The following is a 26,902-nucleotide window of genomic DNA, read 5'->3' on the forward strand; positions in this document are numbered from 1 at the left end:
ACACTTCTGAGGGGAAAAAATGTAAATTAATTGTCTGTAAATTAAAAAACTGTAAATTAATTGTCTTCAGCCTTGTTATTGTATCTTGCTATTTCCTACTCCCTTTTTATTTTGCATGGTTCTGCTTAGGTGGGCTAAGAGCCCAACTTTCTAAATATCGGGTGCTCACACTACATTAGGTGATCTGCTAGGTTGAAAGAAAAGATTGTGTATACGAACTTGCAGGACAATGCAGCTTTGTTGAAATTATTTGCTTTCCTACACACAATAGTTTTTGGACTGGTGACAGTAAATTTAAAGGACTAGCACAGGCAGGTTGCAACTGATGTTTAAGGAATTCCTTCCTGATTGCTTTAATCCTTTCTAAACTGAAGTGTGTCCTATTTATGTCACACCCATGGACATGAACCTATGTGGACATTTTGACCCCATTAACATGGCTTACCTTAAATACACTAATCTGGGTAATGACTCGAAAGCTTCAAGAGAACATTTTTTTTTTGTGGCGTCTTCCTTCCTTCCATACTTTCAAATGCACAAGAAGGCAAAGTGCATGAACTTCTGCAGATTGCACACATGGGTGTGCAGTAGTCAAGCCGGCACGTCCAGGGGATTCACTGAGGTTTGAATTATCTGTTTTTCCCAGGTGCTTCACAAGACAGGTGGGTGTTTCGTACAACTAACCTGCCTCACAGGCCTCATGAAATCAACTTAAACTCCCAGAGCACTTTTATGAGGTAAAAGAGCTTTGAAAAGTACATGTTAACTCTTCTTTTAGGACCATGATCCCTGGGAATACCTTGTTATAATTGTGCTAAAAAACATACTTCTCTTCCACTCTTCTGGAGTCTGAAAGCCATTAAGATGTCACCAGGCTCTATTATTGAATACATACAACTAACTTGATGTATCTGTAAGGTTTATGTTCCTCAACACCTTATACTAACCCTTGCTGGATTTTGTATCCTCTCTGCAGATGTGCACATTAAGATGCAGACTCTGTGGTATGAAGTCCATAGCCGTTTGAGACACATCAGGTTTTCTTCCAGATTAATTCCTGCCCTTCTCCTGATAGAAGAGATTTGAGATATTGACAAACTGGAACAAATTAGATATGGACAAATTGTATTGACTGGTGGCAGCAGGCCACCAAGATGGTTAGGTGGGCTGGAGGACATGGCTAAGAGAGTCGGGTTTCTTCAGCCTAAAGAGGGGAAGGCTGAGCGTTGTCAAATGGCTGTCTACTACTAACTAAAGCAAAAGTGGAGAAGGAGACAGATTGGCCTCAGAGGTACACAGCAAAATGACAAGAAGCAACAGTCACAAGCTGCAGCAAGAGAAATACTGAGTAGATACAAGGAAAAAAATTGTCAGGGTGGAAGCGACTGAGCACTGGAACAAGTTGTGCGAGGGGCTGTGGAGCTTCCACCCGTAGAGATATTTGCCAGGGAGCAGCAGGGACTGGCTGAGGTGACCCAGCGAGTGTGACCCAGCACAGGGGCGCAGGCCCACAGCATCTGAACATGGCAAGCAGAGCCAGGGGTGGATGACAGGGTCCATCGGTAGCCCTAGACGTGGCAAGCGATGAGCCTGCTCCAGCCAGAGAGTCATATCAGGAGGAAAAGGAGATGCAGCCAGAGACCAGGCTGGAGGCAAAGGTGTAACATGGGTCCGAAGCTCAGCCAGAGTATGGGGACAGTATGGGAAACAAACAACAATGCCCCGAAGTACTGCCAGCCCTGCCTGTCCGTGCCCGCCCACAGGGCTCCCTCCCTCCCCCAGCCCGTGGCCAGGACCCCATTTCAGACCCCCAGAAACAGCAGACCCTGCCCCAGCCCGGCTGGTCTCTAGCTCCCCATGGCCCTGCCCTGCCCAGCCATGGATCCCCCACACCCAGTTCACCCCCAGGCCCACGTCCTGGCCCAGCCTCAGCCCATCCAGAGGGGTGATGGTGGGACAGGCCCTGGCTGGGGAGGACATGCCCTGCAACACTACCTGAGGAGTCCCCACTGCTCCTGGCCCTGGGCCCACAGGGAGCCCCTGGCCCACCCAGTGCCCTGACAGTGGGGTTACCAAGAGACAACCTATCTACAAACATAGGTCTAAGGTCCATCCAGGAGGCAGGGCTAGAGCTTTGGGCAGGGTGCTGGAGGTGCTGGACTGGGTCATCTCCAAAAATCCCTTCCATCCAAAACTAATCTGTTATTCCAAGAATCTACAGTTTGACCAGGCTTGGACAAAGAGTCTTAGAAGGCTTGGAAGACATATCAATCAAAATTTATTTTGTTTTTTTTCAGCCTGTTTACTGTGGTACTTGAAGGAAAACTTGGAGTGAAGAGAAGAATCCCAAGTGAAAGCATGAGACTAAATTAAATGTTTTGAAAATTAAAGGTAATTAATTTGAAATGTTTAAAGAGCTGTTGCAGCATGCAAAAGGGATCATTTCTCCAAAGTGAACAGAACAAGAACAGGTTTACATCACATCCAAAAAGTTGAAACTGGGAATCTGAAAACAGTTTTCTAACCGTAAGGATTACAAAGCATTGTGTACTGAGTCTGGCTGGGATGGAGTTAATGTTCTTCATAGCAGTCTGTACAGGGATGTGTTTTAGATGGGTTACCAAAACAGTGTTGATAACACACCAGTGTTTTAGCTATTGCTGACCAGTGCTTGCACGGTGTCAAGGCTTTCTCTGCTTCTCACTCTGCCACCCCAGTAGACTGGGGGTGGGCAAGAAATTGGCAGGGGACACAGCCTTGTTTGGCTTTTGTTTGTTTGTTTGTTTTTCCTTTTCCCCTTCATTAATTAAACTGTCTTCATCTTGACCCACAAGATTTTTTTCTCACTTTTGCACTTCTAATTTTCTCCCCCATCTTTCTGGAGCGACTGGGAGGAGCCTTAGATGCTAGTCGAGGCTGGTCCACCACACATTGAAATAGATTGCCTGGGGAAATGTTGGACTTTCCAATGTTAGAGGTATTGTAAAAGTCTTTAGCACAAATTAGACAAGAAACTATCAGCATAAGATAGATTTGATTAAGCCTGTTTTTAGGGGGGATGGATTAAATGAGCTCTTGAGGTCTCTTTGGGTCATATTTTTCCATCTTTCAGTCTCTGATGTCTTCCAAGATCAGTGACAGTGGATCAGTTCACCTTTTCTAAGTGTTTTGTAACCATTAGCACTAGAAGCTGTCTGAGGCATGGAGGAGATGTGAAACACAGTTCTAGCATTTAGAAGCATCAAGAAAAACTCCTCACGTTACCAGATTTTGGATAAAACTCTTCCCAGGAGTTTACAGGATGGTAATTTTCCTTTGTTATATTTTTCCTCTCTCAATTTTAATGATGAGTTTGTTCCAGAACATCATCCTTTGCTTTTCTTCCCCATTATTTTAGACAGATTCTCCACTCATGATGGCCACAGTTCTGGAATAAGGCATGTGGAAGCAGTTTAGTGTTCCATGGAGAACCTTGTTGCAGGATGGAGGCCTGTATAATGAAGCTTGGTTCATGCTCTGCTAGCTGTTTGTCAGTGAAAAGATGAATATGCTTTCTAAGTGACTTTACTTCTCTCTGTGCCTTCTGGTCACAATATCTATTTTTGGCCAAGTATGAAGTCTTCCCTGGGAACAGAGCAGGCTACTATTTGTGTTGGACCCTGCAGAAGGAGATAAAGTTTATGGGCCAAATCCAATGATGGAATTACACCCACTTCGCCCAGGTTTGACTTTGTTGACTAAAGGTGAACAGAGTTGCTTACATCTGGAAATTGTTTTGCTGTTGACATTCCAGCAATTCTTAACATCCTGGTTTGCCTGGCACAAGCTTAAGGAGCTCCTGTCTGTGTCTTGCAATGGTGGGTTAGATGCTCAGGATGCTCAGGGTTCTTCTCCTTCCTCACTGATTCCTACAAACCTCCTGTCCCCAGCCTCCTGGCTCAGAGATCGAGACATCAAACCTTTCTGCCACTCTGGTAGCCACTATATCAATCAGGTTGTAAGTTTCCTGCTAAAAACCACACGCAAAAGCTTGTGGCAACTTCAAATCCTCCAGTGTCTTCACAAAGTACCAAAACTTGACTACTCTAAGCCTTCAGTAGTCACCAGCTGCCAAACTAATCCTATTCAGGACACCCTAAATCTTGAAGTCTCTCATCTTAGGCACTATATCTACAAACCGTGACAGCACAAAGTAGAATACAAGGGTCTTTCTGTGCACTGCTGGATAACTCTTCACTCCTTTTTTCATGGCTTTATGCAAAGTGTTTTGGCCCTCCCTGTAAGTGCTATTTTGCTGAGTCTGTATGCCATATTGCAAGCTGTGTTTTCTGTATCCTCTTGTTAGGATGCAGTAGTGGCATGCTGGAAATGTCGCTGTTAGGAACCCAGAATAAACCTGAAGACTGGGTAACCTGTCTAGAGGGCTGGAGAGAGTGTGTCTCATCAGAGAGAGAGTGGCAGAGTGCCAGACAGAAAGAAACTCTCCTAAATTTAACGTGCAGATTGCCCAAATATTAACGTGCTTTTGGCAGCACGCTCCACATTGCACTGCCCTAACATTGCCCAGGAACAGTCTTTCTATTTTGGGGATCTTAGGCTCAGAGAGGGCAGGTAGTGTTCCCTCTTCTGATTTTGAGGCACAGATGAAAGAATGGTGGGAGAGGCTGTGAGTAGATTGCTCTTCCCCAGCACCTTGGAGGACTGGCTCACAAACTGTGGAGACAACATATCTTGGAAAGTCATTGAATGGCCATGCCAAATGATTCTTTGTCTGCTGAAGTGTTAGGCTAGCTGTGCCAGTGCTCTAAAAGGAGTAAAAAATGCACCTACGACCCTTTGTTCAATGCCTGTTCCTCTGCCTAAGAGTCACTAAAGCACTCTGTGCTTCTGCCTGCTTGCCCCGATGCTCTGCATTAATATAACAAGGCAACGGCACAAATGGGAACGGAGGGGGAACGTATGTCACGTAAGAAGCAAGTGCAATAGACAGGCAAGCAAAGGGTCAATAGCCCGGCTAGATGCAGTTTGACTGCAAATGAGAACCACAGCCCTTGGAGACTGCTTCAGTCCAGCACTTTTCTTTGGAATGACCACAGAGCCCAAATGCCAAAACCTTTACCCTTCTGCAACTTAATCTCCACTACCCTGTATTTCATGCCAGCTTTTTATCCCAACACCATGCCCAATTTATCCATGCTGAAAGCGCATGGAACATGCTGTGTGCGTGAGTAGATGTCATTTTCAATTTCTCCTTGAATATGTTTTGGAGTGTTGGGGGACTTTGTTTCAGTCTTTTATAAGTTGTTGATTTGCCAAAGTGAAAGAGAAATATTAAAGAGACTTGGCCAGCGCTGCATGCTCTCCTCAAGGAATCGGAGCTTAAGTGCTTCCCCAGCTGGAATTTTCCTCTAGGGTTGCAGCTCTGCAGGACTGCTCTTCAGTGTATGTTGTGGTTTCACCGTGGTTCCTTTACCCATCCTTTGGTGGATCTCCCTCTTCCCAGATTGAGGATCGCATCCAAAATAATGCAATCCCTGGTTTTAATTTTGGGAGATTTGCTATGAGTTTGCTGGGTAAGAACATATGTGTGTGCCTGTGTGCAGCATGGGCTGAAAGCACAACTTAGTTATATGCAGGAAATATGGAGTTGCAAAAACAAGGAGTATTAAATATTGTCTAGTAATGGCATTTCTGTGTTTTCCTCCTTTTTTGTCCCTTAGTGTAAATCAAACATAATTCCACTGATACTGGGTTAGAATTAGGCCTCTTTTTTTTTTTTTTAGATGAAGCCTCTTGCTAAGGATGTGGAAGAGGGGCTTCCTTCTACAACATACAAACTACTCTGAGGAGAGAGATGACTGACAGGTGCTGTTGGTGGTAAATAACTAAGGGCCAAGAAGGACAGAAAGGCTAAATCGTTGGAGAATAAGGAGAACTGAAAAAAAATATATGTGGGGAGGATAATGGGATCATACTGAAGAAAAATGACAGAAAACAGAAGATAGGAAAAGGATGACAACACATCACTTCAGAAAAAAAAACCCTAGGAATAGTAATGACAATTTAGTTGTAAGAAGTTCTGAAGCAAAAGCTTTATTACATGAAGGCATTTTTTAAGCTTCTGTGAAGTTCTGCTTTTAAGAAAAAAAAAAAGGCTAAATTTTGACTATCGATTGGAGAAGTGCAGATAGGGACAATTGGGTAGCTAACTTAAGTGTGGATTTTTGTAGTCACATATCCTTAAAGCTGAAAGATACTTATACTGCCAAAACCAACTGAAAACCATGGGATGACTCCCACTTACTGCAGTGGCCATTGGCTCTGGCCCATAACAAATTAAGCCTGTTCAAAAGATATGTTACTGCCTTATAAACTATTTCTTAATTTAGCTTCTCCTCAAAAGACAGCTCGCAAAAACCAGTGTGGCCTGGTAGGAGGAGCTGACTCAATGCCAGATTTTAAAATAGCATTGGAAGAAACGAAGGGGAATGTTAAATCTCTTGGAAGACCCATCTACCGAGTAAACCATACACACCACCTCGGCTTTGATGAGAAGGAAATTCTTCTCTCTCTCTCTTCTCTTTGGGTGCACTGCAAGTAGGGTACAAAGATTGTGCCTGCAGAAGAAGCTATGGAAATCCGCTTCCGAGGCTTCTCAGCTGCAGAAAACTCTGCTCAAAGCAGGAGGCAGTGCCGTGGCACTCCTTGTTTATTATACTGGCTAGTGATGCCTGTGTGGCAATGATCCCCTCAGAAATAGGCCTGTCCTACTCAGGTTCCTGGAGGATGCTGCTATGTGACAGGAGGAATGTTGTACAGCAGTGGCACTGCCACTGCTCAGGCAGCTGGACAGGATTGCACACGCAGATTTCTTGCTCAGGAGTAACAGACGGGAGTCACTCGCACTAATGGTATTTAACCTTGGTGTAATTACATATACCCATTTGTAAATGAGCTATGATCTGTCATATGTGATAGCTACACTTAATTTTATTTTCAAACATAGGGGACTATAATGCACAGCCTTTAAGCCAAAATAACAAAGCAAAACAATCAGAAAAATGCTATAAATTCAGATTTGCTTATGTAAATGGAGAAAAGCAGCACAGATTCTCTCTGGAAGGTCTATTTACAGTTTACAAAACCTTTCATGTGCAATATCGAAAGTATCCACTTGGTGGTCACTTGTGCCTACGATGTAAATGCTTTTTTCCATCTCCAAGAATTAGTTCTTTGCTTTCCATTTCTTTTCTAGTAACAAGAGAGTGTGCAGGCCTTTGGAAACAGCTGGGCTGCATTTTAAAGTCTATGGCATAACAAGATGCAAATGGGTGGACTTTCGCTATCCTATCTCACTCTTGCCAGTGAAACAAATTTAAAATCAGCCTGGCGCAAACTCCTGACATAAACTCATTTCGGAGAGTCTGTACCCATAGAACTGAACCGATTTTAATCTGTATGACAACACGGTAACTTCTCTGACAGTATCGGTCATGGAAATGTCTTCTTAGTCAGTACACTGTCGTGTATAATCTAGTCATTAGCCTACAAACAATGACACTTAACTCGCTTACTCTTTTGAGCTACCACATATCTAAATGATCACAGCCCTGTGAATGTCATACGTATATTGTGTAAAATAATTTCCCAGTTCAAATTACTTCAGATCGCTCATGTCAGTAACAGCACAACGCAAGAGGCCACAGGGAATTAGCTTATTAGATGGTGTTTTTCTTTCTTTCTACATAACCTTTGTGCAACTTCAAAATATTTCTGGAATTGCTTCAGACTCTCATAAAGGGAGGCTACAAAGAGCCAGATTCAGTGTTGGTATAATGAGATCACTTGGCCTGAACTTGGTGCAAAGAATAGAAACTGCGTATGGAAAGAGTGGAAAAGAATTGCAGTGTTTTGCCTTCTTTGTTCTCCCTTTCACATGCTGTGGATAGACATTTCTCCCTTTCACGCACCGTGGGCAGACATACAACATGCCACACAGTAGCAGATTCCATTGGAGAGCATCCTCTTAGCCTAGAAAAATTGTTCTCATGTCACTGACTGCGATCTCAGGCAAAGGTAATTCCACTCATAATTCCACTTACAAACTGATTCAGGTTCATTTTACAGCTAATTAAGCTATTTTTTCCTGTTGGTGACTGGTAGTATGAATAGACAAATAATGTAGCAGAGAAATTCCAGAATATTTTTACATCTTGATTGTCCCAGCTAATCCAAAGAATTACAAGGAAACTGCAATCTGCCACAGCAATTGCCAAGGTATCTCACTGGCTTCTTCAGGTGATGTTGTTCCCAAATGAGAGGGAAAAGTTGGCATGAGATTAATAAAGAGATTAATTGGAAGGGGTTATATGAGAAGAGCAAGACAGTTAAAATTTGCAGTGTGGAAGCTAGAAAGCAGTAAAAGGGAAGAAGAAAATAAATATCTTTGGCTTTCATGGGCAACTACGCCTAAGAAATATCTGCTGAAAGTAAAAAGCAAACAGGACAAAATATATTACAAATTCTTTATTCTGTATATATATATGGGAAAGCTTTTTCTGTCTAAACACTTTGCCTTGTTTAAATCAGTGAATTACCCTAGGCTTTTCCCTTGTCCACAAAGCTGTACTCTGTATTTTATATTGTGCCATTTTTCTGCTTCTGGTTTGCAATGTGACCCAATAAACTCACTGCACGCTGATGCAGTAAAACTTCTGTGAGTAGTTTGCAACATATTCTTTTTGATTAATGGCATAAATGAGAAAATACTTTTGGATTCCTCTGGTAGACTCAGCACTCTTCAGGGGAATTTCACTGCCTAAAGGACATGTTCAAACCTATGTCAAACCTTGTGATGTTTTTCAGTAACTCCGCCACAGGAAATCAGACAGAAATATTTATATGTTAAAATATATTTTCAAGGTAGATTTGAACAGCTCCTGAAAGTTTCCTGAGCTTCTAGCAGGAAAATAGGAGATTCATCTGTGCCCTATTTCCATAGACAACCTAGTGCTCATGACAGAAGGTGATAAAATCAATCCAACAGAACAATAATTCCTAATGAACCAGTTTTACATTTCATTAACTTGAGTGCTAAGGTAGTTCTTAATGACTGATTTATTTTTTTCTTTTAAGGTCTCATAAAGAATTAAGTGATTAGGAAAACAAAGACTAACAGCCTAATACAACTTGAGCCTGCAATGCAGTCTGTGTCTGAAGGCAATGAGAAACACATAGTCCTGGATCGAGGAGCTGCTGAGCTCACATGTAGGTAGACAGTACGGGTGACACCATGCCAGGCTCCTCTGCCTGGCTGTGCCAAGGCTCCTGGACACTGAAGCCTGTAGTTATTCCAGCTCAACTGTCACCGGTCATGCACAATTTTGTGATATGCCCAACACAGCAATGAAGAGGAGACCCCCAACTTGATGTTGTCATCATGCTCCAAGCAGTAATTCAAATGTTGCAGTGATTTAATTGGGTAGGAACTAATACAGTTAGTCCAGGATTATTTTTACTGCCCTTGATGTCACTTGCTTTAATTCAGCTTCCACTAATTAATTTCCGTCAAGCTTCATTCTCAGTTAAATGAGAATAGCAATATGGCTTCCTTTAGGAACACAGGAATGCAACGTGAAATAGTCACATTTTAATATATGCAGGAAGCAAAGTTTCTCTGATGAAGAGGTTCTTTTTCCCAAGGGAAAACTGCTATGGGAAAGAGAGACACATATTTTACAGAGGATGGACTAGAATTAACTCTGTTACTCTGAAGAACTTTGAAGTTCAGGGAAATGTAAAACGAGCTTTGAATTTTGCAGCTAGCAACAGATCATTATGAAAGGCGAAACCCCTTTATCCTAAAGCACCTAGGCTTTTGGTTTTTACTGAATCCCAGTTTTCTGGGTCAGTTCTTGATCTGTTCTGAAGATGTCTATGTCTATGTGTGCATGTACACAGGTGCACACATGAAGCAATGTATACACACATGTAGCTATGTGTACACAGACGCATATATTTACCAGAGATGTCCAGCTTTTCACTCCCATTAATGTCAGTGGGATACTTGAAAAATCAGAGACTGAACAACTGGATACAAACCCTTTTCCATGTCTGAATGCTGTATCAAAGTCCTTTGGGAAGACAGGGCTTTGTTCCCTGCAAATGCCTCCTGTGGGATTTACCATAAACTGAAAATGGCAAAGAGTCTGGCCTGAGTGTCATGCAATTTGCATTTGCCTCATTAGGTTCCTTTCACCTTGTCCTTTTATTTTTTATTAAAATCACTAAAAACTTTGCTAAAACTATATTAAAAATTATTATTACTTTCTTAGTCTATTTATTCTTATTCCATAATTTAAAGCAGCAGGCACTTGTATGTTAAAGGTAGAGTTGCACTTGCTATGTGTAGCGGCTGTTCCCAAACGAAAGGGAAAGATGTGGGCTCCTTACACACTCCAAAATCCAGTGAATTTTAGCTGGTACCTGGGGAGGAAATGAAAAGCACGCTTTGAAACCTACAGGTGCTTGCTGCCAAGGAAAGCAGTGGAAGCATATGGCTGGGGTGAAAATGGGAACAGGACTGGCTCTTTCAGCAACCGTTCCCACTTAGATCACCTTATCCGTAATATTGCATTGCATCTTTAAGGAGCAGACCTGGGATACAGCTGAGCCAGTGGGACAGCTCTGCCTCCAGCATCCCAGAGTGCCAGGCCCTGCATCACACCTCCCTGCAACAGCTCTGCCAGCATGCCTGGCAGCATCCTCGGGACTTTCTAACCTGTCTGAAAACAATCTCATCAAAGAACAGCTTTGCAGTTTTCTGTCCTGTTAGTGAGTTGAGTAAACTCACTGGGCAGTGAGACACATCTTTTACTGGGGGAAGGGACTGGGCTGTGCAGCCAAGAACAGGAGGAAAGCAGGGAGGTGATGGTGGAGGAGAAGGAGGAGGAGGAGGGAACATGCTTGTTTCTTTCACTAGCAATTAAAGCAGCTCAGCGGTGACACCTAGCCAGATCTGAAGTCTCCATACTTTGTTCCAAGCTCAAAGTCAGGAGTAATTAAGATTTGTTTTCAGAACTATCATTAAAACACAAATTATACATATGCAGAATTTCATGAAATAATAATACATAATATCCTTTGGGGAATGCTGACACACAGAGAAGTCAAGATCCACACTTAAAAAATAAAGTGTAAAATACCTATAGTTTTGGTAGTGCCTAAACTATTACCTAGACAGCTTAGGACCAAGCTGTAGGGAGATACTCTGATGCCTGAATTTCCCCCACCACTTGCATCCCTCTTCCATGTGGGACACATCTCCTTCCGTCTCAGGATTGTTCCAGCCATTGACATGGCAGATCTGCAGTTTTTCCTCCAAAGTGGCAGCAGCAGTTGGTGATGGTTAGATGTGTTCAAGCCTAGCTGGTTACTGGCTAGGTAACTGGCCCTCTTGCCCGTCCCCACTTATCATTCTAGGAATTTCAGGATGAACACCCAAAACTGGTCAGAGACAGATTCTGAAAGCATTTTGTATCTGACTGAGAAATAGGATTAAAAGTTTTCCATTCCTAGTTGACCAGTGAGTCCTTCCTGCTTGCTACATTCCCAAGAAACAGAATGTAACCCCAGTGCCTCAAAAGGAAGCTTCCTCTAGGGAAAAGGATCAGGGAGGGGAAAGCAAATATCAAAAATATGGTCATAGATGGCTTGTGCAGGTGAAAAAATGAGGTGGCAAAGAGAGGGAGCAAAACACACTACCGGTAGAGGACGTAGCTAGCGATAACGATTCTGCCTCTGAAACTCTTTGGAGATGAAAGTGAGTTTGCTCTTCTTGCATCCGCCTCCCCACTGCAAGCCTCCAGAAAGCAGTAGTATTTTCAGCAACGCTTTTACCTTTCCATTTGCTTTCCAAACCCTGCTCTGCCATGTAGGGGAGAAGCATACAGACCATGCAAAACATGCGGATAGCAACAAGTTTGCTGCACCTGTGCTCACCCCCTCGCTGTTTTGAGAGGTAAAATTCGGTCACGTCAGTAAACACATCTTTCTTTTTAATGACTTGTACAGGGAGATATTTTTCATTATGTTAGACATGATGGTACGGAACATATATCCCTGAACCCAGCTCTCCAACAGTGAGCTTTCCCTTTTCTAACATTAATTTACTAACAAAACATTCACCAGAATGACTTACAGAAGGTGCACATTAAAATAAGTCTATTGAATTTTTTTGCAGTTCTCCATCCATGCGCCAGATTCTGCTGTTCTTACTCATTTGGGTAAATAATTTACCCTCCGAGCGGTTTCGTTAACTGCAATTCATCTTCCTGCTATGGGATTGAGAGTAGCCTGAGGTAACCATCCATACAAGGGAAAGAAAATTGATCCGGTCTTTTTTCGTCGTATCTGACTGATACCCCGATATCATATCTGAATCAGATACCCTTGTTACATTGGGCTGTACTTTAGAATATGAATTTTCCCTTTGAAAGCCGTGATGGTGAGATGCTATCTAGTGAGAGTCAAGGGAGAAAAAAAGTGAACGCAGTGGTTTAAACAGAGACAGGGAACATCTGCACCTGGGCTGAGGAAAGGATGCCAGGATCTTGCTTGCTGCACAGGAACAAATATCTGGGATCTGGGTCTTTGACCCCTTTAACAAAGTCAAATGTACCGGGGGCTGTCGCATGGAGCTGACCCCTCCTCAGAGAGGGACATAGCCACAGACCCTTTCTCTGCCGGAGGGAGACGGTTTATCCCCCCCCTTCACCCCCAGCACCCCGGGACCCAGCACACCCTGGGCTGTTTTGGGAAGGGGGCCGCTGCACTGGCTGGCGGGGGTGGCGGGACGTGGGGGTGCCGGGCGGGAGCGGGGTGACGCCGGGGGTGGGCAGCGCAGCTCCCGGGCAAGGAGCGGGCAGGGGGTGCCGCGGAAGCTGCTGGGGAGTCAAGGGGTGACCCACCATGGCGGGAGGCTAGGGGCTGCGTTAGTGAATGGGCACCTGACTCGCTCCTCTCACTTCCTCCTTTAGCCCCGGGCGGAGAAAACTGGAGAAGTTACCACAGAATAAACAATTTTTTTTCTTTCCCTCTACCCCCCAATTTGGGGGGAGGCGAAGCTTTCACCAGAAGGACCAGTCCCTCTCCAGGTTGCCTCTCTCAAAGTGCCAGGCAGGCGTCCGGACGGTTCCCATAGACCCGCCCCCCCCCCCCCACCCCCCCGCCCCGCGCCCCTTTTCACGACCCCCTCTTATTCTCGGGTGGGAAACTCGGAGGGGGAAGGAGGGAGGAGGAGAGGGTGAGGGCAGCAGCCGCCAAGTGACGGCGGGGACAGGGGCCGCTGGGCACAGCGAGGAGCAGACAAAAGCCGGCGGAACTACGTGGGTTAAATGCGAAAGGGGCGCTCCGGGCTCCCTGGGGGCAGCACCGGCCCTGGGCGGGGGGCGTTTGGCCATGGGGGCCGGTGGGGAGCGGGACGGGCGCGTTGGGGGCCGCGGCAGCTGAAGCGGCCGCCCCAAACCCCAGCCCGGACGCGACGATGAGGGGCGTCCCGGGCTTCCAGCGGCTGCGGCTCAAAATCTGGCGGCGACGCGCCCTGGCCCTCTTCCTCCTCCTCCTCCTCCTCGGGGCTGCCTGCTGGCTGGCGGCGAGCGCCCTGCTCTTCCTCCTCCACCGGAGCGGCTTCTCCGAGCGCTGCACCGACGAGAAAAGCCACCGTATCCTGGCCAGGCTGGTACGTGCCCCGGCACCCCCCTCCCCCGCAAAAAAAAAAAAAAAGAAAACCAACCTTAAAAGAAAACGGGGGCTGCCCGGCAGGAGGAGGCGCCGGGAGTCCGTCAGGGCCGGGGGGGAGCGGCCCCGGCGGTGCTTCGGTGGAGGTGAGGGGGTTGGAGGGTCGAGTTTGGGGGTTGGGGAACGGCAACCTCCCTTCCCGGGACCAAGGCAGGTGCGGGTGCGCTTCGCGGGCGGTTTGGGATTTGGGATATGGCATGCTGCGATAGGGCAGGAAACCTCCCTCTGGGTTGTTTTGTTGGGTTTTTTTTTTGTTTTGTTTTGTTTTTTTTTTTTTTAAATCTATTTATTGACGGACCCGAAAAGGTGTTTGTAGGAAAGTCGGCTTTCAGAAACGCCGCACAGCTCCTAACGCCTCCTCTGCGCCTGGCAGGGACCGGCGCTGGCGATGTGGTTGTTCGGAACTGAAGAAAGGATTTGCGAGTATTCCTAAAGCTCTTCCCGAGAAAAAAAAAAAAAAAAGAAAAGAAAAAGAAGCAGATTTAGGGTTTTGTGGAGGAAACACCTCGAAAAGATGAGTTTAATTTTGTTTCTTTAAGTATTTGTAGCACCAATGGCTAGGTGGGAAGGGAGGAATACTAATGGCAACTAAATAATCTATTACTGCAGCAAGCAAAACCTGATCATAAATTTTCCCTAAATCCTCTATAATAAAGGAAGAGAAACTCTAGGCATCGGTCCTGACAGCGTGTTTCTAACGGCAGTGAGATGCGGTTTCTTTACTCCAGCAGTCAGCTTGAAGTACAGCTGAGCTGGGGATTGCAGCGGAAAGAGCGAATCCTGCCCACTCCTTTCGCGGCTGGGAAGAGCTGAGATGTGCGGAGCTGCAAGGAGCCACCGCACTCAGGGAGGTCCAGGCCCCTGCCATCACACTCACCACTGGACAGATGGACGGAGGCTTGTTGCTGTTCTTCAGCTTGGAGAGCATTAGGCACTGCTTCAAAAGCCCAGGCAGGGGTCAGATTTCAGGGGCGAGCTTGGAAAGTTGTCTCTGTCGCTGTGTGATGGTGCGGTTTCAGAACCTTCTTCCAGAGGAAGAGTAGTGGAGGTTGCTGTGCTCATCTGTTTCCATAGGTGAGTCTTCCCTAGTATCGTCAAGGTTTGTAAGCGATTGTTTTCCCGGATGATGTTAGAAAGGGATCGTCCTTCCAGGGGAACAATTAGAAAACCAGCTTATCTTCATCAGCCCCAAAATAAGTCTTTATACATCTTCTGAGCACGACATGAGTTTCGCAGTTACAGAAAGTGCCACTGATCTATGAAACAAATAATCTGATTGCTTGAGTCTCACGCCTTTTATTGAGCAAAATGTGACTTCCAAGAAAAACTGTTTTACTAGTCACCTGTTATATTTTCAGTAGGAGATAAGATGAGCTATTTTAAGCAAGTAGGTGAGAAGTGCATGGTTGTGTACCCTTGCAAGTGGTATCTCTGAAGGTTTATTTCCTTCTACTGAGTGAGATGTAAATGTGCGGAGATGTGCACTGCTCTGGGAAGGCTGAAGTAGCACTGGGCGTTTTGCAGAGACCAATTTTAACTGTCCAAAAAACCACTTACTCTTTCCTAATGCCAGTCTCATCTTCATTTACACTGAAGGCACTAAATCACAGTGATCAATTCTGTTTTCTCTGGAGAAATGAATTCATTCTGATGCCTTCCAAAACCTTGCTCAGTATTGCATTTACATAAGAGAAGTACTCGGTAACGAGGCAGGACTCAGCCTCAGGCCTGATCTGCACAAAAGTGATGGTGGTACAGCAAGTTATTTAAATTTATATAAATCCTTAGTGGGGTTTACACTAATTTAATCTCTTATATGAATTTAAACCCAGCTTTTTAAACTTATCTTGATAAGTGTACTAAGGATATTAAAAATTATGTAACCAGTTTTAAACAGAAACAGATGAGTGAGTCCGAACTGTGCTTGTGTTTGCATTTTTGTGCAGTACAGCTGCTTTTCTGTAAGGCTTTCGGCTTAGTATCACTTTCATATTTAATTTTAAGAATCTGGCACTTATTGGCATTCAAGGGACGCACATTAGGTTAGGTAGATTTAAAACTGTCTTATCGACAAATCTCAAAATGCAGTCATTAAGACAGGGGTGGCAGTGTGGAGGACCTTTTCTGGAAGATTACTCTGGGGAATCGATTCTTCTTTATATCAGCAGTCGTCGTGATGATATAAAATCTCATATGGTGAAGTTTGCAGTTGGTGCGAAGGTTCCTGGGTTGGTAAATAATAAACAGACCATCTTTTCATTGCAGGGTAATCTGAATCACGTGGTTAAATGTTTTCAGTCCACCAAAAAGCATTTTAATAGAATAAAATGCAAACTAGTGCACTGGGGAGCACAAGAGTACAAGTGATACCACTAAGATGGAAGACTCTCTTGTCTTCTCTGTATGACCTTGGAAAGGATGTAGCGGTCAAATAATTGCTTCAGCATGAACTACCAGTGCAGACTGTGTCTAAAAGGCTGATATAATCTCTGGATGTCTCCAGAAAGGAGAATGAGGGAAGGGCTGTTGGCTGTCTTTGCGGCACTGGACAACAGCATTCAGTTCTGATGTCTGTCCTTCTAAGGCTGGTGGAGGGAAAAATGGAGAAAAGAAACAGGGAGAGAGTAAAAACACAAAATCATCCAGGGGCTGAAAATATAAGGATTATAGAGGGAGGGCTGGGGAACTAAACTTACTTAGTGTACTATGCTTATGGCAAAACATGAAACACTAAAAGTCGGAAAAATGGGGAGGTGGGTAGTGAGGATGTAAAGGTGCAGTCAGTCTTTGCTGATGTTCTAGGTTATAATGAACAGGAAACTGAGGAGATTTTAAAAGCTGTTGAGTGATTCACAACTCACTACATTCTGTGAGTACAGAGAGACACCTTCAAAATTGTTCAAATTTCTTGATTGCCTATTTGAGGAAGCCTTTTTAAAATTATTGCTTGCATTGGTGACCAGCAGAGAATGGTACTTCTGGAAGGTTGATCTGTGTTTCATCACTGTGAGACCAGGAGCTCCTTGGTCAAGTCCCCTTTCACAGACCCCAGTTTGCAAGACACTGCGCAAGTTCAGTGTAAGAAGAATCCAGTTCAGACACTGTCAGATACTAGGTTAATAATCAAAGATTTATGGGTTCAACTGGAACAGCAGAGAAGTCCTAAACAGCAGCCAGGTACAAAAATGATTCACCTCCTATGTCTGGGAAGTGTGAGTCTGCTTTTTCCACAGCTACTTTTTCTCATTAGTGCCATTCAGAATGACTTGATGGCAACACAAGAAAACAAACTGCATGTTGACATGTTTGACTGCAGGTCTTCTGCGATGTGTTCTTCTAGATGCAAGAGAACCATGCATATGGACCATCTAAGAGTGAACTTGGTGGACCACAGTAAAATTGTCCACAGGGGCAAGTGTTCACCCATGTGGACCCAATTACAGAACTAAGTCCTATATTCTTTTACTGTAATGGAAGAAGAGTTAGGTTGTGGTCTTCTCAGTAGGAGAGCAATGATTTTAAATGTGATTATACTTATACTCCAAGGAAAACCCCCCACATTCCTTCTGTTTGTAATCTTCTGTCTAAAATTGCTTCGAGTTCCAGATGGTAGGAACTGCTAAACTACTTCTGTTGAGAAAATTACATTTCCTACTTAAAAAGAGAAAATAAATTTGTATTACATTCATTGGAGCAGATTTTCAAAAGCAAGAGCATTGATCTGTGCGCTCAGAGTGAGCGCAACCCAGAGTGAGCGCAACCCAGTGAGCCTGGTTGGCCGTCCTGATGGGGATGCAGATGCAGACGTGTGTGTTTCACACAGGTACATCACCCTGGACTCAGGGTCAGGACATTCATGCCAGAGTTTGCCTACCTGGCTTTCCTTGCTGGCATTGAATGTTCTCATTTGGGCTGTGAGAACACTAGAGTATAAATAAATTTTAGGCTTGTCTGAACTGCCCTCAGTGAACTAGTTTAGCCAAATTATCACAATTTCTGGATATCAGACTTAATCCTCTATCCATTCCCCAGTGTGTTGTTTAAGGCTGGACTCTGAACATTGCCTAGCATCAGAACATATTCCTCTGGTGCACACCTCAGAGATTGTCCTAAGAAAATGCATCACTCAAATTTTATGATCATGTTTCTTGTGTATGTAACGAAGTCACAAATGAGGTGGGGGTCAGGCAGCGTTGCAAGTACTCCACATGCAGGGGGAGCTGCCAACTTGTGTAAATGAAGGGTCAAATGCCAGAAAGCAATGAGGAAGGCTGACACTGTCAAGCCGCCTCCCAGATGTTTGGCTTTCTGCACCACCACAGTCTGTTCCCATTTCACCAGAGACCTCTGATCATCCCTTCTGTTGATTTGCCCAAAGCAGTCCCTGCAGCTGCACTTCTGAAGGCCCATAGGAATATATCAACTGCCTACACTTTTGGAAATGATGGTATGGAAAAGATTATGGGTGGAGGGAAGGACTGGTGAGGGAATCCTTGCAATTCTTATATGAATTTGCAGTGACCACTTAACTATCAAGCAGCAGTTCCCATGTTTCCACAGGCTGATTTTTTTTCAATTTTTTTTTAAGTATTTACGCAATTCATATTAAAATGTCATTTCTGATAATTACATATAAAAACTGGAAAAGTAATTTTGTCCTACAGCATTTACATATCTAAAAATTCTGAAAGTTCTTGGTCCAAGAGGCTTTGAGTGCAAATCTTTGTTTCCTGGTAGTGCAGAAGGAGGTTCGTAAAGCTTCATTCAGGGCATGTTGAGTGCAAGGTTGAAACATGCAGGGCTGTGGAAGGTCCCAGCAATTCAGCCGCCCATGGATTTTCCTGTAGTTTAAGTGGGGACGTCTCAGTTACGCTGCCCTGAATCTTACAGAGAAGCCTTGCGTTACACTGGAAGTTACCTCCTATGCCTCAAGGTGTTACAGCCCAGAATCTCACATAGTGCAGCCAAGTGTTTTCAAAGCTTGTCTCACTGAATTAATATGTGGCAAGAACTGCAGAGTAACAGGTCATCTAGTCCATTTCCTTGCCCCACAAAAGCCTGTCCTTCACCATCCCAAGAATCCCTGTTTTGAAGCAAGGCTCCCCACTAGTGAAAGGTCTCTAGAGACTTCTGAAAAACTGTTGAATAACTCAACGGTTGGAGAAGGTGTGTGCTTGCGGTACCACGACTGCTGCAAGCCTCTTGAGCTTAGGACTGTTGCTGATTCTTTGCCTTTCTTCTAAGTGGTCCATGGGTGTATGGTCGTGCTATGAATATTCTGCTCTTTCACTCCAGTGTCTTGACTACAGCAGTGGAGCCCTGACTGGCGACCTCTGTGAAGACCTGTGTGTGGAACAGAAGCTGGTGTACAAACACTGCCTTTACTATGACAGAGGTAAGAAGGTCATCCAGGCTGACTGGAGAGGCCAGCCCATCATCCTGAAATCCAAAAAGGAAGTCTTCTCCAGCTACGAGCATCTCAGTATGCTGGAGGAGGTGGAAACACAGGATATTCCAGAAACAGAGCTTCTGCTGATGGTAGCCTTGGAGGTCAAGAATGCCCTGGGGCTAGAATTGTCCAATAATACCATGGGGCCTTTGTGGACAAGGAAGAAGGGACCACGTTGGAAAGCACAGGTGGCCAGCATGTGGTCCTTGCTCCAGCAAGAAGAATACATTTACTTCAGTTTGCTGCAGGACTTCAGCAAACATGTGCTACGAATTATTGGCTCTTGTGGACACTTTTATGCTGTGGAGTATCTCACAGCTGGACATGCCTGGCACAAAACTCTTTTTCCCTTGGAAAATGTAGTTGGTCCCTCCCTTGCTGGCCACAGAAGCAGAGTGAGAGCCATCATTGACATTGCACTCAGCTTTCTGGACATGGTGCAGCATTTTGATAATGATTTCTCTCACCGACTTCACCTGTGTGACATCAAACCAGAAAACTTCGCTATCAGGCACGATCTCACTGTAAGTTGGGTCTTTGGGGTGGTGGTGCAGCAATTTGAGGTCAAATTCTGCTCTGAAAGTGGCTGTGTAAAAATGACACTTCCCTCTTCGTATAGCTTTTATAAAATCATGGAATCATGGAATGGTTTGGGTTGGAAGGGACTTTTAAAAGTCATCTAGTCCAACCCCCCTGCAAGGAGCAGAAACATCTCCAACCAGATCAGGTTGCTCAGAGCCCCGTCCAGCCTGACCTTGAATGTTTCCAGGGATGGGGCATCCACCACCTCTCTGGGTAACCTGTTCCAGTGTTCCACCACCCTCATCATAAAAAATATCTTCCTTATATGAAGTCTGAATCTGCTTCCTCCTATTTTAAAACCATTACCCCTTGTCCTATCAAAACAGACCCTGCTAAAGAGTTTTTCCCCGTCTTTCCTGTAGACCCCTTTTAGGTACTGGAAGGCCGCTATAAGGTCTCCCTGGAGACTTCTCTTCTCCAGGCTGAACAGCCCCAGGTCTCTCAGCCTTTCATCATAAGAGAGGTGCTCCAGCCCTCTGATCATCTTTATGGCCAAGTTTTTACAAAACAGATGAGTTTGCAAGTGAAAGGGGACCTTCTCTACTGCTTTTCCTCTTTGTAATATGTGCACCCATGACAGTGTCCCTTGGATGTGGTGAGGGCTACCTCCTGAAGGCAAGGAGATCTCAAAAGCTGTAAATGAAGCTGTAATTTGAGTCACAGCAACTATTTCTGGTAGTGATGCTGAAAGGAAAAAAACGTTTGAGTTTGAAAGCGAAGGCTGAATTCTCTGGCCTGACAAAAGGGGAGGTTCCCACATCCAAACATGTACGTCTTTGTGCTTCAGTGTTCAGCTTATCTGGTCTGGAAATGATCCAAGGACAGTGACATGAGACTCCCTGGTACTCTTACTCTTTGAGTTTTCATTATGCAGCTGTAACTCAGACCTGCATAGCTACACATGTTTTCTAAGTAGTGATGTAGCTCAGCACCACGTTGCTGAATGTTTCTTGCATTCATTCTGCGAGCAGAAATTCCACTGCTTGCGGTGGGAATTGTGTGTGTGGACTGGAGGCACTGTGCAGTAAGTGTGTGTTTGAACTAGGCTTACAATTTACAGTGACATCGGGAAGTTTCTGCACTCTTGAGTGAACGTAAAGCGTTTTCAGGGACTTGAATGCCGTTTTCAGTACTCACCAAGTGTTAATATAACCTTCTCATTTCAGAGTACTGGGCAAACATTGCCTAAACATATAGCCATCAAGAGCAATTAGAGTGCTTCCCGGTCACCCTTCCCTCCCCTCCCATTGTTTATTCAGGTGCAATACAGCAGCTGAACAGGGAATGGGTGAGGAGCTGTGGCAAGAAACTCAAACAAGCGTACCAGTATTTAAGCAAAGTGAGGTATGGCAGGGTTTCCTCCAGGGAGGCTTTGCCCATCTTTTTCAGTTATGCAGGCCTGTGACTGTCTGGTTTATAGCCTACTTACAGGGAAAGAGGTTTAATTTAGGAACAGAACGAATATTGGATGTGTTTTTCTTTACAAGTTCTTTTGGTGAGGCTTGCTTCTCCCAGATCCTCCTGTGACTTCTGGGGTCCAAAGAGACAGCAGTCACCTTCTGGTATAGGAAAGTACTAGGAGAATTATTTTTTTTTTTTTTAAAGTGAGTTGCTGCGCAGATGTGGCTCTCCCAGTTGTACATTACTTACGGCCTGTTGGTATCGCCCACTGGGCTGGGAGACAGGAGATACACACAGTCAGAAAGCTGCAGGGTGTTGAGGAACAGAGAGAGCTTCCAATCAGTGACGAAGGCAGGAGAGTGAGAAGCAGAAACTGTAGGTGGTTTTATCAACCAGTGTCAGAACAGGGACACAGCAAGGCACCCTCTTATTTTGTCCCCCATGTTTGTTTTAAGTAATTTTTTCACTTGCTTGTTTCTTGTGCTCTGTGTAGGATAATAACAAACACCCGTAACAGTATCATTGTTCCCCATCCCGGCAACGAGACTGCTTATGCCCAAAGAAATGTGCCTGGAGTGCAATAGCTCTACTTTGGGGATTATTTTTAAAAGGTGGGGATAAGCCTCCAGCCCTCACACCAGCCTTCACGTGCTGTTCCTGCGGCACAGAGGGCAGAGATCACCGCCTGGTAGATCATCCAGGGGAACTTTAAGCTGCTGTGGAGCTACCCGTGGTGCAGAGTTGGAAGGAGGTCTGCGTGAATATACAGTGCCCTGGGAGAGCTTCCTATGGAACCAGCACCTCAGAGAGAACTAGAAAGATTACAGCACCTTAAACGTGACTTTAAATCAGGTCAGGAGCCAAGTTGGGTCCTTCCTGCATTTCCTTGGGTACCTTCATCATCAATTACAGCCATAACAAACCCCACCAAGGTAGAATTTATAGGTAGAGCATCACCCAGATCTATCTTCACAGAGTCTGGCTGGATGCTCACACATTTTTGTGACAGGTGAACTTCAGTGAAACCACTGAATCCTTTGGCAGCCGCACGTTTTGGGAACCAGGGCTGTTTTTCCAGGCAGAGCAATTGATCGGATTGTAAAAAGTGCTCGGTGCTGGCAGAGACCCCACCTGGGAGCTGATGCAGCGGCCCAAGGACTGGGGAAATCCTGCATTGCTTTTACTGCCGCTTCTCCAAAGAAGTGAACTGCAAAACTGCAGAGAGCTTAAGGAAGTAAAGAAGGAAAGAAAAAAAAAATTTGCCTGTCCAAACGTGTGAATTTCCTTAGGCTACATCATCATGATCAAGCTCTCCAAGAAGCTTAAAAATACTTGAGTTTTTAAGCTATGCCTCAACTCTTTAAGATGTTCCCTGGAGAAAAAGGAGTAGAATAAAATGAAGATTAGACCTTGTTTTTTCTTTTGCCTGTGGAAGGTTTATTTGGCCTTATACCAGACCAGACATCTTTAGTTCCTGGGGTTGATCCAGCTGCTGCTCCAGCCTCACAGCTCAGCTTCCCCTGTTATTTGGGAGGTCGAATCTTAAAAATGGAACTATTGTTTGAGCCTGAGTAACTCTGCTTCACCCAGGTCTGTGGCGTTTCCCTCTGTGCCAATGCATGTTAGCCGCTGCCAGGCAGAGTCTCTGACCCCGGCTGTCAAGTGTTAAGCGCAGCTCTGGATGTACGCTGGTGGCTGCACCCACGGCGCTGAAGATGGGCTGCGTTCACTGTGGTCACCCAGTTTGTCTCATGTCAAGCAGCTGCCATCCCACTACTGGCTTCCGTTCTTTCCCTGTTTATTGCTGTGATTTTTTTAAGTGAAGTGTTCATGGGTGGGGTGACACTGGTAGAAACTGAGACTACAGCCCTTCACTCCCAGAATGGTCTCAAACCTAGCGTGGGCAGCAGCTCTGCAGACCTCTTTGTGCTGCATATTCACTATTTTGAAAGCCTTGTGTCAGGGAAAGAAAATGGATTGATTCCTTCAGTCCTTGCTTTTTCTGCTGAGACCAGCTGCTGGCTGGATGCTGCTATGGACCCATATTTCTGGACAAGCAGGACAAGAACCATAAGTGAGTCAAACCATAGCAAACAGGACTGGGCAAATCCAGTCCTGACTTTCAGCAACCTCAGGGATCTCTTTCTACAGCTGAACAGACTCCAACACCCTGAATGCAATGTCAGGTTTGCAGGAGCTGTACCAGGTGCAGGCACTTCTGTGCATCCCATTGGTCCTCTCCCTGATGATCATAGAATCATAGAACGGTTAGGGTTGGAAGGGACCTTCAAAGGCCATCTAGTCCAACCCCCCTGCAAGGAGCAGGGACATCTCCAGCCAAATCAGGTTGCTCAGAGCCCTGTCCAACCTGGCCTTGAATGTTTCCGTAGATGGGGCATCCACCACCTCTCTGGGCAACCCATTCCAGTGTTCCACCACCCTCATTGTGAAAAATGTCTTCCTTATATCAAGTCTGAATCTGGCTCCACCTATTTTAAAACCATTAGTCCTCATCCTATTGCAACAGGCCGTGCTGAGGAGTTTCTCCCCTTCTTATAAGCCCCTTGAGGTACTGGAAGGCTGCTATAAGGTCTCCCCGGAGCCTCCTCTTCTGCAGGCTGAGCAGCCCCAACTCTCTCAGCCTGTCCTCATAAGAGAGGTGCTGCAGCCCTCTGATCATCTTCGTGGCCCCCCTCTGGACTTGCTCCAACAGGTCCATGTCCTTTTTATGTTGGGGGCTCCAGAGCTGGACGCAGTACTCCAGGTCTGGTCTCACAAGAGCAGAGTAGAGGGGATAAAGTCAGGGGTTTAGTCTGAATGGTGAATTTGAAGTGATACTGTCTGGCCTCTGGATCATTTTGCACCATCATATAATTAAAAGGTGGAGATGCCATCTGCATAAGCTGCAGCAACAAGCAGATCAATCTTCAAAGTGGATAGTCCTAGTAAGGCAAATCAATCCAATTGACCCCAGGGACGCATATTGTCCACAAATAATTTTCCCTTTCCTGGTGTTGTAAGCATTGGCTGTTTTTGTTTAAGAAGTGGTATTCGTAAGACCACTGCATCTTAGTTAAGTGAAACAAAACCCTTTCATTGCAATTCCAGTTCCCCACTGGCAGATGCTCTCAGCACAGCATTTCCAAAAGTCAGCAGCAAGGAACACTTCCTCAGCCCTGTCCCGCAGGCTGTGCTGTGCCGGTTCTGATGGGTTGCTTTGATCCACAGGTGGTGGCCATCGATGTGGATATGGCCTTTTTTGAACCCAAAATGAGGGACATCCTCGAACAGAACTGTACAGGAGACGAAGACTGCAATTTTTTTGATTGCTTTTCAAAATGCAATCTGAAAATCGGAAAATGTGGAGCACAGAGAGCCAATAACAACTTGCAAGTGAGTAGACACAGCTGCTTTATGCATCCATTTCTTTTAAAATAACATTGACTATAAAATGCGTGGTATCTACTAGAAGGCTGTGAGATGAAGGCAGTCAGGTTCTTAAACATGGCCATGTAAGTGCCAGTCCTGTTCAGAAATCCCACCTTGGGGCACGCAAACACATCTTTATGTTTACAGCTTATTTGCTGTGTTTTCACATAGCTGTTTTCCCAGTGCCTTAGACAAGAGAGTGAAGGAAGGAGAGGCAGGGGCATTGCTGCCAGTGCTAACGGTAGTCGTGGTTGTCCACAAGTAAGAGTTACAGCTGCGATGCCCCCCGCTACAGATGTGCTGTGCAGATATCACAGAGAAAGGAGTCCATGAGGTCCTTGGCCCTGGGATAAGGTGTCTTACAGCTCACCCAGCCTGTGCTGGGGCGAGGCACGAGCTGGGGGAGCACAGATGTAGCTCGGCAGCCTTTTTGCCTGCTTCTGCCACCCCCTCACCCTCACCAGTTGTTACGCAGCAGCGCAAGAGCAGTCTGAAAAAGTGGGCTTCTCAGCTGGCGTGTAGCCCTTACGGATGCTCCTTTTCTATCCCTCCCTCTTTGAATGGCTGGAGGCGTTTTGGATTCAGATGACATTTTGCTACAGCGCCAGAGAAGCAGCAGGGCATTAGTTGTGGCTCCTGAACGACAACAATCTGCTCTTTTCTCTTTCCTCAGGTAATTTGTGACAAAATATTCCGTCGCTGGTTTTCACTAAATCTCAGAGGACCGTCAGATTTCTTCCCCCTGCAGCTGCAGCTGCAGAAGGCTGTGGAGGAGTGCGCGGAGCCGGGGTATGTGGATGCTGGTGGGCACCAGAGGACTCTGAAATCTCTCTCTGAGTTGTACCACCTGCTGCGGGTGACTCAGCGAGAACTGCAAAGGGCAGAGTAGACACGAAAGGCAGGATTGTAAAGGCCACATCCCAGCCCCTGCTAAGGGTTGCTGTACACAAGGCAGCCTGTGTTTTCCTTCTCTCTCTCACTCTTTCATCCCTCCTGCCCACTGTACTACATTTACAGCACAGAGATTGTTTTTCTCCTATGCAAATGAAATTCATGGCTGCAGGTGCAGCATATCCTGTTAATGTCCTTTGATGTGTGAAATTGTTTTACATTACCTGGATTCTGTTCTTGCTTATTTTCCTGAGCTAGCACTAGCGTTCTCCATCAGCATTCAGCACATCGTTGCCTTACCAAGAGCTGTAGTTGCTGCTTAGATAGCATCTGTCCGAGTGCGGTGCTCAGAGTGAGGATGCATTTACATTTGGATAATGCTTTGAAGACAAGAAGTGTAAGTGCAGCAAAACTAATATCAATAATTAAAATAGCGAGTGGGTGAGTGCAGATAAGTACATGCATGATGTTTGTTTTAATTTCTCTGTAGAATGAGGGTTTTTAAACTAGGGATAGTTTAAAACCTCAAATAGGGAAATGTATTGTCACACAAGTGAAGAGTTGCCTTTGTACAAAGCAGTCCTCTCTGATGTCCCCAAACGCATTTTCTCTGGTGTTTTACATTACCTGTGCCATAGCTAACTTTCTGGGGAGAAATTGTATGAAGGTGCTTAGGACTTTTCTGGAGTGAAATAATTCTATCCTTATTGAGTTCCCATGTGGGTACTCATATTCTGCAGTGGAGAGGTATGAATAATGCCAATGAATTTTCCCCTGTGAACAAGCCCTCAGGCACTTGAACATCAGAGCGCTTGATAAGAAGCACTCCTTTGCCAGAGAGCAGATTTACCCAGGAGCGCCAACAATCTGTCCTTTGCGCTGAACAGAACAATATCCAGACCCGGAGTTTTCTTACATGGTATTTTTTTTAATGAACAAAAGGAAATTTTCCGTAAGAATTCATTATCTTGCAATCAGTTACATAAATAAAGATCCATAGACTAACTTAAAGTCATTAACTTTCCTTTCAATTGTGTGAAGCTATGGCTGGAGAATCTTAATGCATGGGTTCAGAAGACATTGCCTGTATTTAGGTCCAATACTGGGCGATATACCCATGAGATGTTTTCAGCATGAAGATGTTAAAACCCCACAAACAAAAATAAACCAACAGCCTGTGACAGCCCTCAGGTCAGAAAGACTCTTCAATATGAAGACTGACAATACTGGTTTGTGGGTGTGAGACACATAACAGCACCTAGTCTTTTTTGTCTTTATATCACTCAGTCTTGTGCCAGCCCTGAAGTCTGTGCGCACTAATTATAAATTAAATTTCCATTTCTGGAGTGGTTC

At 45.1% G+C, this 26,902-nt stretch overlaps 1 protein-coding gene across 1 annotated transcript; it reads left to right on the forward strand.

Annotated features, from left to right (window-relative positions):
• Positions 1-13,450: 13,450 nt before the first annotated feature.
• Positions 13,451-26,560, forward strand: DIPK1C (divergent protein kinase domain 1C). Its single transcript, XM_010118646.2, has 4 exons — positions 13,451-13,738; positions 19,093-19,770; positions 24,458-24,622; positions 25,332-26,560. The coding sequence occupies exons 1-4, from the start codon at positions 13,544-13,546 to the stop codon at positions 25,545-25,547; spliced, it is 1,254 nt and encodes a 417-aa protein (XP_010116948.2). The 5' UTR covers positions 13,451-13,543; the 3' UTR covers positions 25,548-26,560.
• The last annotated feature ends 342 nt before the right edge of the window (positions 26,561-26,902 follow it).

This window comes from Chlamydotis macqueenii, chromosome 2 (genome assembly GCF_036417535.1).
Source record: "Chlamydotis macqueenii isolate bChlMac1 chromosome 2, bChlMac1.mat, whole genome shotgun sequence".
Classification (NCBI taxonomy): Eukaryota; Metazoa; Chordata; class Aves; order Otidiformes; family Otididae; genus Chlamydotis; species Chlamydotis macqueenii.

Bases quoted from the DNA above. Each gene is read 5' to 3' on its own strand.
- DIPK1C (XM_010118646.2), top strand. From the start codon at position 13,544: ATGAGGGGCGTCCCGGGCTTCCAGCGGCTGCGGCTCAAAATCTGGCGG. The intron at 19,771-24,457 runs GTAAGTTGGGTC...TTTGATCCACAG, and splicing joins CTATCAGGCACGATCTCACT to GTGGTGGCCATCGATGTGGA. The intron at 24,623-25,331 runs GTGAGTAGACAC...CTCTTTCCTCAG, and splicing joins GAGCCAATAACAACTTGCAA to GTAATTTGTGACAAAATATT.